This window comes from Heliangelus exortis, chromosome 19, assembly GCF_036169615.1.
Source record: "Heliangelus exortis chromosome 19, bHelExo1.hap1, whole genome shotgun sequence".
In the NCBI taxonomy this organism is placed as follows: Eukaryota; Metazoa; Chordata; class Aves; order Apodiformes; family Trochilidae; genus Heliangelus; species Heliangelus exortis.
In genome coordinates, this window is record NC_092440.1 from 10,196,210 (window position 1) to 10,216,110 (window position 19,901).

Sequence of the window (19,901 nt, forward strand, 5' to 3'; positions counted from 1 at the left end):
TAGCTCACCCACCCCGTACATATTTATAAACATTAATGAGGTCAGGCCTCCTTTTCCTCTTCTCCAAGCTGAAGACACCCGGTTCCCTCTGCCTTTCCTCATCAGGGAGGTGTTTCACCCCCATTGATCACCTTGGTGGCTCTTCGAAGCAGTTCCTTGAACTGAGAACTGGACACACTATTCCAGATGTGGCTTCACCAGGGCAGAGAAGAAGAGGAAGAGAACCTCTCTCGACCTACAAACCACCAGTATATATATATGTATATATATATAAATATATATGTGTGTGTATACTATACTACATATACTGTATATACTACATATACGATATACTATGTATACTCTATACTCTATATAGATGACTATATATACAGATATATTGTATATGCTTTCTGTATCTATATATGTTATCTATTCCATCACATTTACCTATTAACACGATTTTACACCCGTACCCAGGGTCCCGCATCACAGCCCCCAGTATCACTCCCCCCGCCCCTCCCGCACGGCACGAGTGGGTGTGGCCACGAACTACCACGCCCCCTGCCCTCCGTGGCCACGCCCCCCGCGCTGGGCCGGGCCCGGGGCCATAAAGCGGTGCCCGGGGCCCTGCGTGGCTTCGCTCCGGTACCGCAAGTCTGCTGTGCCATGGCCGCGGCCCAGCGCTGGGTTCCGTTTGGGTTGGGTCTGGCCGGGGCGGCTTTTGCCCTCCTGGGGGTGTCCCTGCTGCTGGTGGGCCCTCTCATCATCAAGGAGCAGGTCGTCAAGGTCAGCGGGGCCGGGGGGCTCGGGTGGGGGGTGCGTGTGTGCGGGGGGAACCGGGGCGAGGGTGTGTGCTTGGTGCAGGGGGGCTTGGGGAGCTGGAGTGTGGCTGGGGGCTCCCTGCGGGGCTGGGATGCAGCCATGACCCGGTACAAAGTGCAGGGGTGATGGAGGTGTAGGGTGAGGGCTCGGTATGGGGCAAGGGTGCAGCCAGGACCCGGTGTGGGGGTGTAGGGGTAATGATGGTGCAGGGTTTGGCGTGCTTGGGGCTCGGTATGGGGCTGGGATGCAGCCAGGACTCGGTGCAAGGTGCAGGGGTGTTGGTGGTGCAGTGTTTGGGGTGCTGGGGGCTTGGTACGGAGCTGGGATGCAGGCAGGACCCGGTGCAAGGTGCTGGAGCCGGGGGGGGGGGAGGCAGCCAGGGATGCTGTGGTGATGTTTTCCTTGTCTTGTGAGACAGCTCAGCACCGAAGGTGCTCTGCTACACTCCCAGCAGCCTCATACTTAGTGGGGGCTTGTGGAAGTTCAGCCTTGGTTACAGAACTGGTGTCCCTGGGTGGTCAGGGATAGCTGGGTGGTGGTGGTGGTGCTGGGCTGAGGACCAGCCCTTCTTTCTATCCCTCCTGCCTTTACCTCCAGTGATAGTTATACCTTTAGTTGTTTTCATAAACAGATGCTCAGACTACCAGGCTCAGATGTACTCTGGTGAGATGCTTTCCAAAATAGAGGTGGGATAGGTGATGTACAGAAGTGCTCTGAAGGAGCCTTGTGCATGGAGTGACCTCCAAGTCATCTCCTGGACTGAAAACACAGAGTTGTTTCTTTGAAGGCCTCTTTCATCCACAGGAGAGGTCCTGAGGATGAAGGGGTGTTTGTCCCCAACAGTTAAGATGAGGGGCTGTGGATGGAGCTGTTGGTCCCTTCAGATAATGCCACAAAATCTTGGGAACCAGTGCTGAAGTCCCTGCTGTTAGGACACCAATTATCCTGCTGTAACGACCCAATTAGCTCATTCTCACATCTAGCCAGACCTTTTCCTCCCTGCACCCCACCTGGGCATTTCTCCAAGCTTGCTCCAGGTCAGCACCTGGAAATGTGCTTCTGATGAAAGAGGTGGATAAACACCCCATGGCCCTGTAGCTGTGGTTACATGTGCCACAAAGTCTCTGCCAAAAACAAACTGCCACTTAAATGTGTCTTCTGGAGGTGCTGCTGGCTGGGCAAAGCCTGGCAGTTCTGTGGCTTAAGCAGTAAAAATCAATCTTTGTTCAGTTTTGTGAACTCAGGAGCTGGTAGTTGCAAAGAAAAGGCTGAATGGCCGCTACAAAACAGGAGTGACATTTTTGGTGCAAAAACCTTTTTATCTTCTTATTTTTAGCTAATCCCGATTCTTTCTACCTCACTAGTTAATTCCTAACAATTTGCAGGGAGAAAAGAAGAGGAGGAAAAGACCCACCCTTGTTTCTCTTTAGGTCTCAATTTAACTCAAGCCCTTGGTCTCCACATCTGCAGCATGACTGAAATGGTCCTGAGTTCTTATGGGGCTTAATGTGAAAGGGTCAAAAAACCCTAAACAACCCTGAGTGCTGATGTCTAGGGTGGTGAGAAATATCCAGGGCCTTACTGGAATTCTTGGCTTGGTCTTCAGTGATGGGTAAGAAGTTGAGATGGGCCTTGAAGGGTTGGGCAGGTGAAGTGTGGCTTGCCAGTCCTGGCTCCCCAAGATCTGAATGGAAGGTCAAGATGGTGTATCTAGATGGAAAGGCACTTGATTGCAAAAAAGGTGGTATTTCTGGGGATATCTTTGAGAGAAGTCTGTAGGGGGATGCACAGTAGAAACCAGGAACTTGGTGCCCAGCTCCTGTCCCATTTGCAGATACTGAATCTGCATCAGCTGCTGTCCTGGCATTGTCCCTGTAAAACCTGGAGACTTAGCTTTTCTGGAAGCACTTGGAGTGCCACAGACCTGAGCACAGTGAGGCTGGATCAACTTGTCCATCTGCCACACACTATTTCATCCTTACCTGGGGACTCCTGTGGTGTCCCACCTGAAAGTCAGCAGAAGTCTGACAGCACTGTCCTTGCTGTTTTAGCAGGGTGGTGAGGATGGTGGTGAGGGGATGTGGAGGATGAGGTTTGACACTGAGGTTGCACACAGCAGAACTACTCTTTTCAACCTGAAGAGGAAACCTCAACTCTCATTTTCACTGAACAGGATGGATGAAACCTTCCTGGAGAAACAAACTTTGGGCACTGTTGTTGGAGCTGCTGCTGGAGCTCCTGGTGCTTCGAGGAGATGAGCAGCAGAGGTCAGTGTGGTCAGGGCAGTCAGACCTCCCAGTGACACTTTAATCCATTTAAGTGAAAAATATTCTATTTTTATTTCAGGCATATGATTGTGTTCGTTGTGACCTACAAATAGTTGAATTCTAAGGCTACCCAGTTAAGTAGGTCTTGGTTAACAGCATCTGTGGAGTACCTCGAGCTGCTGTGCCCAGATGGGAGAGGAGTGAGAAAAGTAGCAGGGAGCTGGGGTGTAGCTCTGTCTGACTGTGTGCATATTGCATAAACAAATTCATATGCAACAAGGGATCCAGGGAGTGCAGAACAAAATAAGCAAGTAAAGGAAAGCAGATGTTGTTCTTCAGACTCTCTGAGCAGGCTAAATAAAATCTTCTCCTCTAAATGCTGCTTTGTCACAAAATCTTTGAGGCTGGCAGGAGGGACATTCTCAGCTGGCAGTAGGTGGGTGTTGAGGTGGAGGTGGAAGGGTTTGGTAGGTGTTTACACCTCGCTGTGAAGATGTCTGCTGAAGATTGTGGTGGAACATGTGCAGAATGAATGCTCAAGAAGAAACAGACTTGTCCATGAGGCAGGGAAAGAGTGGAGACAGATGTCGGGTCCTGGGCTTAAGCTGTGCTTGGGCTCTTTCAGGCAATTTCCAGCAAAAAATTCCCAGTGATATGGAAGCCACAATTGTACATTGCCTTTGCCCTGCCTTCTGACCAGCTGTGACTCACTGCAGGATGGCAGCTGAGAGGAGGCAAAGGTGTCCTGCTGGGTGCTGTTGGGACACAGCTGGGTCACCATCCCAGTTTCCTATCTGCTTTTTGGAAATCTGGTGGGTCCTCCCTGCCTGGTACCCAAGAGGAGTTGTGTGGCTGGGTGTGCCACCTCTCCTAGCCCTTGCCCTCTTCTGACTTCGTGGAGCTGCCAAACCTGGCAGACAAGTGGAGGCCATGGGGACAGAGTTGTTTGTGCCAGGCAAGTCAAACATGCAGAGCTGTGAATAATTCAGTGCTGGCTTATCTAGCACAGAGCAAGCCTCCAGCACATCAAAACAGTTCCGAAATCCTGTGGGTAGGTTCTGGGAAGTTGAGCTTGAATAAATAAGCCTACAGACATCCTGTGGCATGAACCTGATGCTTCTGCATACATGAGTTCTTCTTTTAGATCTGGCTCAATTTCAGGCTGCATAACAAGTCTGGATCCTCTGGAGAGCCCCTGCTGCAACTGCTGCCTTTGACTGGGCCTGATGTGGAGCTGAGGATGGGAGTGCTGAGCTGCAGCCACTGATCCCAAGGGGGCTATGTCTCCTTAGTCTTTTTTTTTTTTTTTTTTTAATTGCAGAATGTGAGGATTGACCCCAACAGCATCACCTTCAGCATGTGGAAGGACATTCCTGTCCCTTTCTACATGTCAGTGTACTTCTTTGAAGTGCTGAACCCCAAGGAAGTGCTCAAGGGAGTGAAGCCAGTGCTGAGCCAGCGTGGCCCCTACGTTTACAGGTGAGGTACCATTTGCGGTGGTCTGAGCCACTGTTTTACCAGTCAGGCTTCTGGCTGACTCCTCTGGCAGGGGAACACAGCATTAACATACTTGGTGTGAGTCTAGGGGCACGGGATTTGAAAGGGACCCAGATGTGATGCAATTGCTGTGATCTCGCTCAAGTAGGACCTCTGGTCCTACACAGAGCTGGGGAGTTCAGTCCTGTGCTGGGACTTGTTAGACAGCCAGACCTGTATTGATATGGCCCAAACATAGGCTTGGGGGATGTTGGTGGGTAACCCTCGTCTTCAGAGTGGATTTGTTTTATCTTCTCTGTGCACTTAAGAGTCCAAGCTCTAGAGCTGGAGTCACCTCAATGTTACATTTCATGGATTGGCCTCAAACCTCTTATCTAACATGAGACCTACAGTGAGGTTAGGTCTGTTTGCCATGGCTGAGGAAGGTGGTTGAAGCCCCAGATGTTTTTCTGGACCTAAACCAGGAAGTGCTCATTGATACTGGGTTGAGTGTGTGAGCTTGCCCATAAATAGCCATATTCAACACATGAGTGTCTACAGATGGAAGCAAAGCTAGGTCAACAGCCTAAGCAAGCTCATGTGGGAAGATTATTGGTTTAATCCAAAGCTGTTTGAGGAGTGCTGGGAGGAAACCTGGCAGTATGGATGTGCCCTTGTTTCCCCTGTGCTGGCTGGGTCACAACAGACCATGTGGGTTCTGTATGTTGTGACCACATTAGTCCCTTGGCTTGGAGAAAAGGCTTCACTTATCATAAATAAGAATAAACAAAGGGGCAAAGCTTATTAGTGTTCTTATTTTCCCACTGAGCAAGATTAGTGCCCTTCCCTAATGTGGGCAGTGAAACAGAGGCTCCACAATAAAGGACTTTGTTTTTGCTGAGCCTCAGCTTCCTCAGGAGCTGCAACAGGCTTGCAATGTTGGGGACAACTTTGTGCTGCTTTGGAGCATTGCAGCCCCTGTGAGACACTGCCAGGGCTGTGGCAAGGAGCTGAGTGGTGCTGAGCAGAGTGCAGGAGGTGGCCCAAAGCCCTGAGGAGCAGGAAAGCCAGGATGCTACATGGAGGGTTGAACTGCCCTCAATCTGGGCACCCTCAGGGAGCTCTGGGGCAAATCAGGGAGGGCTCATTGGTGGGATTTGTGCCACCTTGTTTGGTCATCTCCTGTTTTGCAAGTTGTTGTGGCATATGGGTTGGTGTAGTTCTGCTTATCTGGGTGTCTCTCTGATAGGGCTGGGCTGGGCTTTGCAGCAGTTGTAGGCGAAGTGATAGAGGTGATGTATTCTTTTGCTTCAGACTTCTCATCAGCTGGAGAGAATCACCTTGTGTCTGCAAGCTGCTGCAGAATCTTAGCTCAGGGATGTCTCACTCCCAGGCTGCCATCTCTTCCTTCTAGACCCTAATCCATGGGAGATTGAGGTTGACACTGCCTGCTCCCTGGCATGTTGGTGTTCCCTGGCTTCTTGCTGGGGTTTGAACTCCTTCTTCTCCTCAGAAGCAACCCCAGGCTTGTGCATCCCATTCTTGTTCCATGAGCATTGCAGGAATGTTTTTTTGTGGAATGGTTTTTATGATCTCTCCCATCTCTTTGCAGAGAGTTCAGGTATAAAACAAATATCACATTTCATGACAATGACACAGTCTCCTTCCTGGAGTACCGGAGGTTCCTCTTCCAGCCACACATGTCCAATGGCAGTGAAGAAGAGTACATTGTTATGCCAAACATTTTGATGATGGTAAGAACTTGCTCCCTCTGTGGGTACCAAATTCTGCACTGCAGGGATGGGGGTGCTGCCCAGTGCTGACTCAAAGCTTATATTCTAGTAGGGCTAAAGGCTGATCAAGCCATGAGGTGATTAATATGATAAAATAGAGTTTTCTGCTTTCTGAGTGTTGGTTGTTGGGCTTCTTTCCATTCGAAAAGCAGAGTATGTAGAGGGGCTGGCAAAGAGGCAGAGTTCAAGACTGCAACTTAAGCTAAGTGTCCTCTGGGGAAATGAAGCCTGGTGAGACCTTTGCTTTGTTCCACACTTGGAATCAGTGGTGAACCTCAGTTTGGTAAAAGGATTTCTCTAAGGCTTTAGATGGGTGCAGCAGGAGGACCTTGCAGGGTACTGAAGATGCATTGCTTCCTCTTTGGGAATGATGGGGCTCTCACTTGTTTTCTTTCCTAGGGAGCTGCTGTGATGATAGATCACCTGCCAAGCTTCCTGAAACTTTTAGTGAGTGGAGCCCTGGCTGGCCTGAAACAGGAGGCATTCATGAACCGTACAGTGGGGGAGATCATGTGGGGGTATGATGACCCTCTTATAGACACAATAAATACATTTGTTCCTGGCCTGCTGCCTTTTGAGGGGAAATTTGGCATATTTCTACAGGTGAGTAAGCTGTTGCTTTGGAACACTAAAATTGCAGCAATATTGGGCTTGGGATGAGGGTCTGGGCTGCCTCCCTTACAAACTGTTTGGAATAGCCATGCTAGCTGGTGGTGTTTGTGTAAAGCTGCCTTCATTCTCCCCTCAACCAGAGAAATGTGTGTTGGAAGCTGTTTCTGGCACCTGTAATGAGTGAAGGTTCAGTAGCCTGCAGTGTGAAGCACCTCTAGAGCTGACAAAACGTGCAGAGCCAGGAGCAGATTGCAGCCTTGCTGTGGATAAGGGGTTCAGAGTTTGTTTTTCCTCTCTGCAGATGAACGACTCCAATTCAGGGCTGTTCACAGTGAACACAGGCATGAAGAACATCAGTAATGTCCACATGGTGGACTCATGGAATGGGCTGAAGAAGGTAAATATTGGGCAGCAAACCTCTAATATGGGGGGCAATCTGATCTAAAGGAAGGTGAAACAAAAGGTCTCCCTGCTGTTGTACCTCTGGGCCATAGGTTTGAGGGCAAGTTTCTGTGGCACTTCAACTGCTGCAACTTCTGTTCTATCCAGTTACCAGGAGGCAGCTGTATGTCAAGAGGCTTGTCAGGCAGCATTAAATTCAGGTCCTCATCAGTTGCTTCTAATGGTTGAAATCTTAGGCTTCTGTGGCCTGTGTTTGAGGTGCTGGATGTCCCCTGCAGGGGCAGAAGCCAACTGTCCATCAAGGTCATTTTTCTGAGCTCTTCTCTCTCCACGTGTCCCCCAGGTAAACTACTGGCGGAGCGATGGGTGCAACATGATCAATGGGACCCCGGGGGAGATGTGGCCACCGTTCATGTCCCCAACATCTCTGGAGTTCTATAGCCCTGATGCCTGCAGGTGAGGCCAGAGCTGCCAGCTTGTCCCTGGATGGGTGGCAGGAGATGCCCCGTGCACTCAGAATACCTGTGTGGTGACGCAGAGGGCTTGGGGGGAGGTTCTGGAGTTAAAGTTCAGCTGCAGTTTAGTGTTGCAGTATCTGAGCTTTGCAGATGGTGTGGTTGTCTAATTAGTTATCTTGTGGTATTCATAAATACCTTCCAGGTCACTGGAGGAGTCTTAAGTTGCCCACATTGAGCTACTAGAAAATAAGCAGCCTAGATAAGAGGTGGGAGGTGAAAGGAGAAGTAAGAGTTGTCACAAGGAAATGCAGCTGTAACCATTTGGGGAACTATTTCAGCTGACTAAGTGCCTGGAGAAGTGATGGGGGATGAGGGCACTTGTGCCACCAGTCCCAGGCAGCTGCTTTTTTTGTGTGTGTCTCCTGTGTAAGACACCTTGAGGTTAAAGTACCCTTTAAAGTACCCAGCAGTGCCTCCCTGTGTGGAAACTCCCTGGGGCTGGAAGGAGAGGAGGCCTTGGGGCAGGTGGTGGCACAAAACCTTGTCCTCAGCTTAGAGAAGATAATGTTAATTCAGGCTTTGTAGATAATGCTGCAAAACAAGCAAGTGCTCATGATGAGCAGAGAGCAATGACCTCTCCAGCAAAGTCAGCTGAGCCAAGTATTAGTGCAGGAATTCCTCTACACAGGGGACATCAGCAAATACCCAAATGATCCTGAGCCAAGGACATATAGGGAAATTTATCACTAATCAAAGTTTAAATGCACATGCCTGTTTCAGTAAAACTAGAGAAATTATCTAGGGAACAGAGCATGTTTCCAGGTGGGGCCTTAAAGTGAGCTGGAAAAAGCCAAGCTTGGGTTCTTGTTAGCATGGGTGGTTCCTACAGAACAGTGCTGTGGAGAAAATGGCTCAGCCTCTTCCATGTCTCTTCTCCCCAGGTTTCTCTCTCTGCTTCTCTGCTTGCCCAGCTGGCTAGAAAGGAGTCATAAAGATCAGTTGATAGACAACAAGCATATCTGCCTTGGTGCAGAGCAGGCAGTGTTGGGCAGGGAAGGGAATGGGATGGTTCATCTCCTTTGCTCTTTGCAAATTAAGTGCAGCTGATGCAGAGATGCCACTACCTGGATGTCCCAGCAGGAAGGTGAGCACAGCCAAGAGGCACACACACAGCTGCTGAACAGCCTGTGTCCTGGAGCTGTGCTGCAAAAGAGGGTTTAACTGGTGTCCATCTCCAGTGACAGAACACTTCTGCCTTGGAGCCAAGGCTTGCACAAAGAGGGAATTAGCTCTTGGAGAGCAGCCCTAGGGATTACTGCATGCCTTCTCATCTGGATACTGCCAGCAGAATGTAAGCCTGTGGTTTTTTTCCCATAGCTAGTCCTGACTACCCTTTTATCTGTGCTTAAAACATGGAAAGCAAGTGGCTTAAATATTCATTCCCCATCCAAAGCACTTCTCTGAATGTTTATCTTGAACTCAAAGTCTAAGTTACATGTCAACCACATCTTATCCTGCAAAGATAAGAGCCTGGTTCTGGGAACCTCTTGGCTAATCCTGATCCTTCTTCACTGAAACCTTTCCAGATCCATGACACTGGTGTACGAGCAGTCTGGAAATTTCAAGGGTGTGCCCACCTATCGCTTTGTGGCACCAAAAACTCTTTTTGCCAATGGCACAGATTATCCACCCAACGAAGGCTTCTGCCCCTGCATGCAGTCTGGGATCCAGAACGTCAGTACCTGTAGGATGAGTAAGTCCTTTCCTCCCCAGGCTCTCTCTGCCATGTCAGTGTTAACTCTAGGGAGGCCAGACAAGCTTGGCTGTTCAGAAAATTGGCTCTGCTCTCGGCCAGGGTGCTGCAAGGCACCTCTGGGGAGTGTGTACATGGAGTTCTTGCACTTCTGCAGGCATCCCAGCAAGGAAGGAAAGAGGAATAATCCTTGTGAGCCAAGTCCCCTCGCTCCATGGCCCTGCAAGATCCTGGTGTTTGTGGGAATGGCCAAGGATATGATGGGAGCAGGATGTGTGGCACTCAGTGCCATAGTCTAGTAACTGCAGCGGTAGTGGATCAAGGGTTGGACTTGATGATCTTTGAGGTCCCTTCCAACCCAGCCAATTCTATGATTCTATGATGTCCTCTGGCCTGGAGAGGGAGCAGGCTGGGGAGCAAGGGTGGGAAGAGGCAGCCACATAACTGCCAAATTAAATATGAACTTTTGACACTGAGTGCAGGTCACACTAGACTGGGAATTCAGAGTGGGAATCCTATCTGCTGGGTACAGTGAGTTACTATAGCACTGCTTGGAGCATGGAGGGGAGAGGGTGACCAACCCTGGGTCTTAATCCTCCCAAATCAATGGAATAAGCTGCAGGGGAGGGCAGGAGCTTTCTGGTGGGCAGGAGAAAAGTCTCTGAAAAAGTCTGTTCAGAACCAGTGGTGCAAGGGCTTAAAGACCTCAACAGGATGAGCTGAGGGTGTTCTTGTTCTCATCCAGATGCTCCAATGTTCATTTCCCATCCTCACTTCTACAATGCTGACCCAGCCCTGCTGGACACTGTTGAAGGCCTCCACCCCAGCAAGGAGCAGCACGCACTCTTCCTCGACGTGCACCCGGTGGGTGAACCTTGGGGTGGGTCCTCACCCCATAAGAAGGGGAGATCTTGCCCTGTCCTGGGTGTCCAAGCCTGGGCTGAGATGGGAGACCCTGCCACCAGCTGCATGGTTGCCTCACTCTGTTCTCGTGGCAGTGATTTGAGCAGGTTCCATAGTGCAAAGACTGGCAAGGACATGTGCAGATAAAAATGCCAAAGCCATAAAATAACTGAATAATTAGCCTAGCTTCTAGAGAATTGCAGAACTAATTATAAGCATAATTGTTTTGATAAGCACGATCAGGTTCTTTCCACTGACTCAGGTCCATAACACCAGGAGGTGTATCTAGCAGCAGCAGCCCCAAATCTGCAAATATGTCCTGCTGCAACTGGCAAAGTCTGAAGAATATGCTGTAGATTAATCTATTGCCATCATTTTGGGGCTGGCTTCTACTCTTTCAGCTTGCTTGGCTGGCTGGGGCTGCAGTGGACTGTCAGTATCAGAGACTTTGTGCTGATGTGTAGCTAAGTGGTGAGGCGTTGGGGTGTCCTGAGCCATCAGTGTCCCTCTCCAGTGGGATGGGGACTTTGGGATCTTTCACTCATGGCCTATGTTGCATTTGGTGAGAGCTTCCAAACATTCAGTGGTGGTTCCTCAAACAAGAAACCAACGCCTTCCTTGAGGGAAGGTAAACTGGGCTTCTAATCAAGGTGTTGGTTCACTCTGCTTTTCTTATCACAGTTATGGAAATCTAATTAAATTTATTACAGTATCAAACATATGCTGATAACAGTACAGTTAACTGTATTCTTATCTAGCTGCAGCCTGCTGAGTACAAACAGGGGCAATCCAAATGCCCTAAACGTGTTGCAAAACTGCAGTGTCATGAGAAACCAGTGTCTTAACTGGTGTTAACAGGAGCAGCTTTGAAGTGTGTTGTTTTCATGGTCTTGGTGTTGTTGGACAGTGAGAGTTTGTTCCTGGTTATGAGAAATGTTTTGTCCTTTGCTGTGTGCATGGAACTCTGTGCACTGATGCATTTCCATCCTGCTGCTGGTAGGATGAGCAATGGAAGGGGCTCACCAGGCTTCAAAACCCCCTGAAGTTACTAAGAAAACACTAAAGCTTTTGGTAGAAACCCCAGCCACGGTCCTGGTTTTGTGTGTGGTGACTGCAGTGGCTCCCTGGATGATTCAATCCATCACTCTGGAAGGTGCTACCCAGAGCAGCTATGATGGAAAGCAAAGGGCTGCTCTTCTGCAGAGTTCTCAAACAAATATTGGCTCTACTGATGTGCTGCTTGGTCTCTTCCTCTGCAGATGACTGGCATTCCCATGAACTGCTCCATCAAGCTCCAGCTGAACCTGTACATAAAGCAGGTGTCTGGTATAATGTAAGTAGTCACCTTTTAGGAATGGCCATGTCCCTTTCTCTTCTGGGGAGTGCTGCTGAGGCTGGGGTCACCAGCTGTCACAGCTGCAGAAGCCAGCTGGCTCATGTGGTGAAATGTCAGCTATTCCAGTGACCTCCAGCTGTTATCCCATGCCATCCTTTAGCAGTGCAGCCTGTCTGCTCAGCTCCTGCAGTCTTCCTGCACCAGACCAGACAGTCAAGGAAGGGACAGTCCCTCCTGGTGAGGCACAGGAGCAGTTTGCCTGCCCTGGGCTGCTGCTCAGATGTTGCACTCAAAGTGAAAGGCAAAGCACACAAAGCCTACAGGGTTGACAGTTGAAGCCTGGTTCCAAAAAAGACATCTTCAGGTCTGTGGGAACAATTGGAAGGGCTTTAACAAAGCTATATGGTGCCAGATATTAATGCCCCTAAGGATGAAATTAAGCCCTTTGCTGCTTTGTCATGAATAGAAGCTCTGTAAGCTCTTGCTTTTATGTGAAAGGCCCCAGTTGGACCTGAGCCCACAGAGAGAGAGCAGCTGAAAGCAGCAGCAGGAATTGCTGCCTCCTTACCCTGGTTCCCTGGCCCCTATCAGTCTGCCAGAGCCCTCCTTTTAGGAAGACTTGTGCTACTGGTTGTGGTGTGACCAGCCAAAAATCTGAACGTGTGTTTCTTTTTTTTTTTTTCTCTCCCAGTCAAACAGGGAAGATTAAGCCAGTGGTCCTGCCATTGCTGTGGTTTGAAGAGGTGAGCTGCCTGCCTTGACCTGATCCTGCAGAGCCCCTCTGGTGGGAGGGGGAAAACTGCTTCCCCATTGCCCAGGGCTAGGGAGACTCCACTCTTTATAAAGCCTTAAGCCAGACTAATTAAGCACCACCAGAAGGCTTTACAATACTTGGCTGTGTTGTTAATCCCTCTGAGCTGAACAAACCCTGCCCTATACTTGTAAACCTCTGGCTCTGCTCTAGATGTGGGGTTAAATAGACCCCAGAACGGAGCTGCCAGCAGCATCCCAGTGCCAGTGTGGGTCAGGGAGTGCAGTCTCCAGCTGTCTGCATGTTCAGCTGGCTCCAGCTCTTGAGAAAAAGCTTCTAGCCCAACCAAATCTTCCATAAATTCCCTAACCTGTGCTGCTGCGAGGTGGTGGGAGGGGAGTTGTGCATCTTGGCTCTGGCTGGGGGGGAAACACCACTGACAGCTCTGCTTTTTTGAGCAGAGCGGATCCATTGAAGGCTCAGTCCTAAAGCAGTTTTACACCAACCTGGTGCTGATCCCATCCCTCCTGGATTACCTGCAGTATATCTTCCTTGGGCTGAGCATCCCCTTCTTTATCACAGCAGCTGTGCTCGTGCTAAGGAGACAGGTAAGAACTTGCAGCTGTCTGATGGGAAACACTGCAAGTCAAATCAGAGCTAATGTGAAATCAGATGATGTAGATTGGGCTGACAATCTAACACTCCTGAGAGAACACTGCCTGATGCCATAAACTGCACCCTAATGCTGCCAGCACGGAGCAGCAGGACTTCCTTGGCCACCTGGGCTGCAAATAAATAACACCCAAGGCACTTCTGTCCCTCTCAGCACACACCAGTGATGGAAGTGGGTGCCTGGAGGAGGAGGAGGAGGCGGCATTTCTCAGCTCACCCAGCTGATGAAAGAGCAAGCCCAGCTCATCAGCCCAGCTTCCAAGGAAAGCAGCAGGTCTGTGCTATGGCACAAATCTGTGTCTCTCTGCAGGGTCCCAACAGTTTTCTAATCTGAACAGAGCTTTGTTGAGGAGATACAGCTACCAGAGTGCAGCTTGTTCACATATGAAATGCAGTCACTGTGTTCTTGCAGCAGGGACACAGGCACTGTGGCTGCTTCTCATCCCAGACCAGACTGTCTTGTTCCCTGAAACTCACTTGTTTCCCTGCACACTACTAAAAATAGCTCTGGAAGGGAGACCTGGGGTTTTTGTGCACCTGGGCTTACTGAGAAGCAAATATCTTTGCATCCTGCTGGTAGCAGTTGGGCAGGGTGGGGGTTGCCTGGCTGGCACAGAAGTCTGGTTGGAGCTGTAAGGGTAGAACATAAGACAGCTAGAACACTTGGAGATCTATGGCTCCAGCTCCAAAACACTCATCTGATACCACTAAGTTGTCTAAAATTTTAGTTTTAGCTCTTGAAGTAGAGATCTAGCTCCCTACCCTAAGCAAGCTTCTTTAGATTTGCACTACAAATTACTCGAGTGGGCTTAGAAGCTGCAGAACTGAAGAGGCTGCTTGTAGGGATAAAAAGGCAATGCTTAGGATAAGAACAGGGTACAGCAAGTGCATGTGTGAGGGGCTGCTTCTGCTCAACCTCCTGTAACTGCCTTCACTGAAACCCTAATGCAAACCCACTTTAAACAGCACCAGAGTATCATGTAACTGGATTTTAACCAAGCCTACCAGTGCTTAATTGACTTAAAACACATGATCCCAAATCCCCTTGTCCCTCCATGCACTTCCCTGCAGGGCAGGAGTGATAATAAGGGCCAAGACCTCATTTTTGAACCCATCCCATGCTCTTGAGGTGCTCAGGTGTGGTGCCCTGAACCTCTCTGCTTCACCTGCAAATGGGTTTCACTCCCCTGCACAGCACCAGAGTATCTGAAAGGTGTCAGAATTTTGCTGAGCAGCTGTTTTTGAGAGCATTTCCTCACCCTGCTTTTTCCTAACCTTAATCCCTGGTATCAAAGAGCCTTAATTATGCAAGAAAGGGTCAGGAAGAAAAGCTGGATTTAAAATTTGCTCGAGTCAACTGAATATCTCCTTGTGAAATATCCCAAGCCCAGGCATAAGCCAGCTTTATTTGAGTGCTCAGCCAGAAGTGTCATGAAGTGTTAGAACTAAAAATCAACTGCAGGAAGTGCCTGACTACCTAGAAAGTGATTTAAACAGTCTTAATGACCTTATACATCCCTAAGGAAGGTATGCAACAGCACACCAAAGTCTCTGCCAAATGAATAGGTGAGAGCTTGTAAGCTGGAAGACAGCAATTTGCAGCCAAGGTATGTTCCTCTTTTGATTGGAGTGCTGGTGATCTAGTGTTGATTGCTCAATCATGCACAGTCCTCCCTCCTGAAGTCCCAGGTGATGTCAGAGGGGACAGTGAGTGGGGGCAGTGTCCCCACCTTCATGTGTCTGCCTGATCCCAGCTCCTTCCTGGAGTATCCTGTGTGCCTCTGGTTTCTGGAGGGAGGAGTGTGCTCAAAACCTAGTCCAGATGAGGTCCTCTGAAATACTTAAATCTTAGCCTAGTGGAGAGTGGGGCCAGTTTGAAATGCATCTGTTGGATCTGCAGTTCTAAAACATGTCTAAATCTGGACAGAACTCAAAAACATGCCCAGAATGCAGCATTGTAGCTCTCCCCTGTTAACATGGCCAACAGCCTGTGTGGTGTGCAGAAAAAAAGGCAAACAGACCATTTTAAAACTGGCTTGCCACTGACTGAAACCTTAACTAGGACTTAGTTTCACCTAAATTTTGAAATCTTTGTTAATAACTAGATTTTAGTTAAACGGTGATTTTTAAAATCTCCTAAAATTTGGAACCCTCGTGGAACTTGTGTCCCAGTCCACCATAAATGAGCCTGATTGTCTTCTAGGAAAAACGCTCTTTATTTTGGAGTAGCAATAAACAGAACTCAGACAGTAATAAGGCCAACCAGGCCACCTCTGCCAAAAACCTGCCTCCAGTTAAGGGAACGGTGTTGCAGGAAGCCAGACTGTAGGTGGGTACCCAGTCAAGGTAACACACTTTTCCTTATCCTGATTTGATTAAACTTTGCTTAAAACCAATCAAATGGATATGTTTACAGTCCACGTTTTCCCAGACATGCCCTCCTGGCAAGCTTTGATATAATGATGTTGTCTCATGGTTTTATTCAGGACAATTTAGATGTCTTAATACTCACACTTAAGCAGGCTGTGTGTACACAGTCTTATTGTTTCTCCCTGTGGACCTGAGCCTTGATAATATCAGCAGGGATAAGGGTGAAAAGTAGGACTGGTGTGATGCAGCACCTTTCTTGCCTATTTCCCCATCCCCTGTCCAAGTGTTTGAAAGTCAAAGGTAAGTTTTTGAATGGGTAAAAACTCCTGAGGATCCCAGAAGTAGTCAACTTGTTGGGTGTCACTCCTCTCCTGCATGCAGGAGCCTGGACAAGAAAGGCTTCCAAGAGGGTATTTCTCATGTATAAAATATCTGGGTTTGTGTTACAGGATCACAAAATCACTGAATCGTTGAGGTTGGAAGAGACCTCTGGAGATTATAAAACCCATCCCCCCTGCCCAGCAGGGACATCTAATGCTGCTTACCCAGGACCATGTTCAGATGACTCTTAATATCTCCAAGGATGGAGATTCCCCAATCTCTCTGGACAAACCTGTTCCAATTTTTACAGTTTTTGCAGTAAAAAAAAAAAAAAGTTTTCTAATGTGCAGATGGAACCTTCTGAGTTTAAGAGTGTGCCTGCTGGCACTTGTCTTGTCCCTGGACACCACTGAGAGGAGCCTGGCTCTGTGTTTATACCCTCCCTTCAGATACTTGTACACAGTACCAGATCCCTCTGAGCCTTTTCTTCTTAGGTTAAACAGTCCCAGCTCTCGTGGCCTTTGCTTATATAAGAGATGGTCCAGTCCCTTAATCGTTTTAGTGGCCTTTTGCTGGACTTGTTCCAGTAGCTCCATCTTGCTTGTCCTGGGAAGCCCTGAATTGTGCAGAGTACTCCAGGTGTGGCCTCACCAGTGTTGAGTAGAGGGGAAGGATCATCTCTCTTGACCTGCTGGTCCACACTCCAAATGCAGCACAGGATACAGCTGTTTGCTGCTGTGACACTGCTCATCCATGGTCACCTTGGTGTCCACCAAGACCCTGGGGCTCTTTTCTGCCAAGCTGCTTGTAAGTTGGGTGTACTGATGCATGGGGTTGTTATTCCCCAACTGACTTTGAAGAGCCTCTTGTTGAATTTCATGAGGTCCTCACCAACCCCTTTGTCCAGCTTCTTGATGTTCCACTGGAGAACAGTGAGACCCTCTGGTGTATTGACCTTGTCACAGTTTTGTGTCATCAGTGAACTTGCAGATCATTAATAAAGATGTTAAACAGGACTGGACACAATACTGACCCTTGGGCTACACTGCTGGACTCCAACCAGACCTCATGGCACTTCTCATGACCCCCTGGACCTGGCTGGTCTGTCAGTTTTCAATCCACCTCACTACTCAAGCAGCCAATATTTCATAGCTTCTCTACAGGGTTCTTATGGGAGATGGTGGCAAAAGTCTTACTGAAGTCCACAGAGACCAAATCCACCGCTCTCCTCTCACCTGCCAAGCTGGTCATTTCATCATAGAAGTTTAGCAGCTTGGTCAAGCATGGTTTCCCTTTAGTGAAGCCATGCTGAGTGCTCCTGATGACTTTCTTGTCCTTCATGTGTCTGGAAATGGTTCCTCAGATTAGCTGAAGGTAAGGGAGGCTGACTGGGTTCTTTCTAACTTCTTCTAGATAGGAGTGACACTCACTTTCTTCCAGTCTTTGGGTACCTCTCCCAGTTGCCAGGGTTGTTCAAAGATGATGGGGTATAGCCAGCTCCCTTAGCATCAAGTCCATGGATTCACATATGTCTGGGTTCCTTATATACTCTCTGACCTCATCCTCTTCCCCTAAGGGTATGTCTTTCTTTGCTCCAGGCTTTCCCCTGGTCTCTGTGGTTCCCTGCCTCACACAACTGACCCTCATGACCTCTGATCTTCCTTTTGTCACCTCTGTACTTTCAGAAGCTCTTCTTGTTGTCTCTGACATCCCTGGCCAGATTCCATTCCAGCTGGTCTTTGGCTGTCCTGCATGCTGGGAGAGTGTTTTTGTATTTCTGCCAGGTTATCTGCCCCTGCTTCCACCCTCTGCTTGCTTCCTTTCTGCAAATGAGTTTGGCCAGGAGCTCCTTGCTGATCCCCGCTGCCTGCTGGTGGTTTTGCCTGACTTGGGATGCTTGTTGGGATAGAGCACTCTTGAGCTTGGAGGAGGTGATCATTGAATATCAATAATCTTTTTTTGCTCCAACTCTCCCTACCTGAGCTCTGTAGTCACTTTTGGTACTTTCTAGGTGGCCCTGGTAGTGTAAATGGTGCTCACACAGAAACAGCAGTGGCTAATAGTCAGAGGGTTAGATAAACCTTGCAGTTCTTCCACAACACCCTGAATCCAGGTCCCCAGCAAGCAGCAAATGTCTCTAGATGACAGGTCAGATGCAGGGATGCTCAACAGCAGGGACTGACCCACTACTGTCACTTGCTGCTACCTCTTGGAGGGTCTTGCATGATTTAGGGTGAGGAAGTCCACATGCTTTCCTTGAAAGTGTATTTGACTCCACTTCAGTTTTGAGGGTGGTGAACCTCTTTTGTAGCGATAAACCTTTAGGTGGGTAAAGTCTTCGTCCTGGTGCCAGAAGTCACCAACTCCCATCTGTCACCTTCTCCAGAGGCTGCACTTACTGCTGTAGTAGGGATGGGTGCTGTCTGTGTCTCTGCTGCAGCTGGGGTCTAGGGTTCTTCAGGCTGTTGTGTCCCTGAGTAGATCCCATCCATCTGCCTTTCATCTCAGATGCTGTGCATCCTGCTGACTTTGTCCTGTGCCTCCTCCACTTGGTGACACAGTTCTTCAGGCTGGGTGTTTGGGTGTGTTACAAGTGTTGGTGGGCAGGAACGCAAATGACTTCATTTTGTTAGGGGAGGAGGTGCAAAAAACCTTCATAGAATAACAGAGTCATCCAGGTTGGAGGGGACCTCTGGGATCATAAAGTAAGAAGTCATCAGAAAAGGGTTCTTGGCCACATGAAAGCCCAGGAGGTTTGAGGGATGTGTGTCTAAAGTCTGAGCTCAGTGCCAGCACCAAGGGCATGGCTGTAACCACTGTCTTCTCCTCTTCAGAGAACCACCACCCAGAAAAGCCCAGGCCACTCCACCACGCAGAGCAAACCAAAACCATCCCCCTCCTCCGAGACGACTCCGCTGCTCCAGGACGCTGCCGCGCTGAGCCAGGACGAAGCCGACGCCTGAGCTGCTGGCCCTGGCACCCTTCCCACCAGGACACGTCCATGCTGAGGACAAGCCCTGCTTGGGATCCCCACAGGGGTCTCTGGATGGTGAAGTTGCCCTGGGCAGCTCGGTGGAGACTCTGCGAGCCATGGCAAAGCCACAGGCCAGCACTGCCCTGGCACTCTTGCACCAGGGCACAGAAGACCTTATCCAGACACACAAAACGGTGTTGAAGAACCCTTGTCTCCAGGGGGACAGTGTTTGCCACAGCCCCTTTCTCCTCATGGGCCAGTGGGAATGAAGATGGTCGCTGACTGATTTGAGAAGTTATTTTGCAATTTGAAACTGCCTATTGCTAGGAATAAACGGTGTTTTAACCAGAGCGTTTAAAATAAATGAGGTTTGTGTACATAGCACTGATGGGGTTTAGTGATCTTTTGAAAACCCACTGTTCAGCTAACACAGGTGGGGCTTGCTGTCCTAGAGTCACTTATGGTTTTATTGCTACTTGATGTGACTGAACTTCAGCAGAAATCAATGCTGGGTGCTGTCACTTCAGTGATGTCTCTTCCCAGGGTACCTGGAGGATTCCCAGGGTTGCTCCAGCCTTGGCATGGGTTGGAGAGTACAGTGGTGACTTTTAAAACCCTAATTCTGTGCCATGACCTTGCACTCCAGTGATTCCACCCCAGAGCCCTTAGCCTGCTGGCTCTCTCCTTGCTTTGGGTAACTGGGATGAGCCTTGCCAAAAAACGTGGTAGTACATCTGACCTGCCACTAGATTCCTGACAGACAGTTGTCCCTGCTGCCTGCTCAGACATCCAGGGTCAGCTCTTCTGGCCATGCTGTAGACCATCACATTGCTCTGCCCATGCTGCCTGCACGTGGGGAGGAACCAGGCAGGAGCTTGACCCTCTTCTTGAGCCTCAATGAAGATACTTGGGCTCTTGAGATGGAGGAAGCTGTGTGTAATCATGAAAGTAGTGATGCCCTTGGTAGGCTTTGGTGAAAGTATTGCAGATTTCTGAAAGAAGGTCGGAG

The 19,901-nt window shown here is 49.1% G+C and overlaps 1 protein-coding gene and 1 long non-coding RNA gene across 5 annotated transcripts in view; one reads left to right on the top strand and one right to left on the bottom strand.

The window, feature by feature from the left end:
* LOC139805061 (uncharacterized) overlaps positions 1–19,901 on the bottom strand; it is a 340,345-nt gene that overhangs the window by 27,534 nt on the left and 292,910 nt on the right. The window lies entirely within an intron of this gene.
* SCARB1 (scavenger receptor class B member 1) lies at positions 543–19,276 on the top strand. Of its 4 annotated transcripts, none has more exons than XM_071762677.1 (13): positions 547–768; positions 4,393–4,550; positions 6,160–6,301; positions 6,740–6,943; positions 7,254–7,349; positions 7,698–7,810; positions 9,399–9,565; positions 10,311–10,429; positions 11,728–11,801; positions 12,496–12,547; positions 13,017–13,163; positions 15,431–15,556; positions 18,753–18,887. In XM_071762677.1, exons 1-12 carry the CDS (start codon positions 649–651, stop codon positions 15,554–15,556), a joined length of 1,518 nt encoding a protein of 505 aa, XP_071618778.1. In that variant the 5' UTR covers positions 547–648; the 3' UTR covers positions 18,753–18,887. The 4 variants fall into 4 exon arrangements, with proteins under 4 accessions (XP_071618777.1, XP_071618778.1, XP_071618779.1 ...); XM_071762678.1 differs by lacking the exon at positions 18,753–18,887 and adding an exon at positions 16,047–16,065; XM_071762676.1 differs by lacking the exon at positions 15,431–15,556 and having other exon boundaries at positions 543–768; positions 18,753–19,276.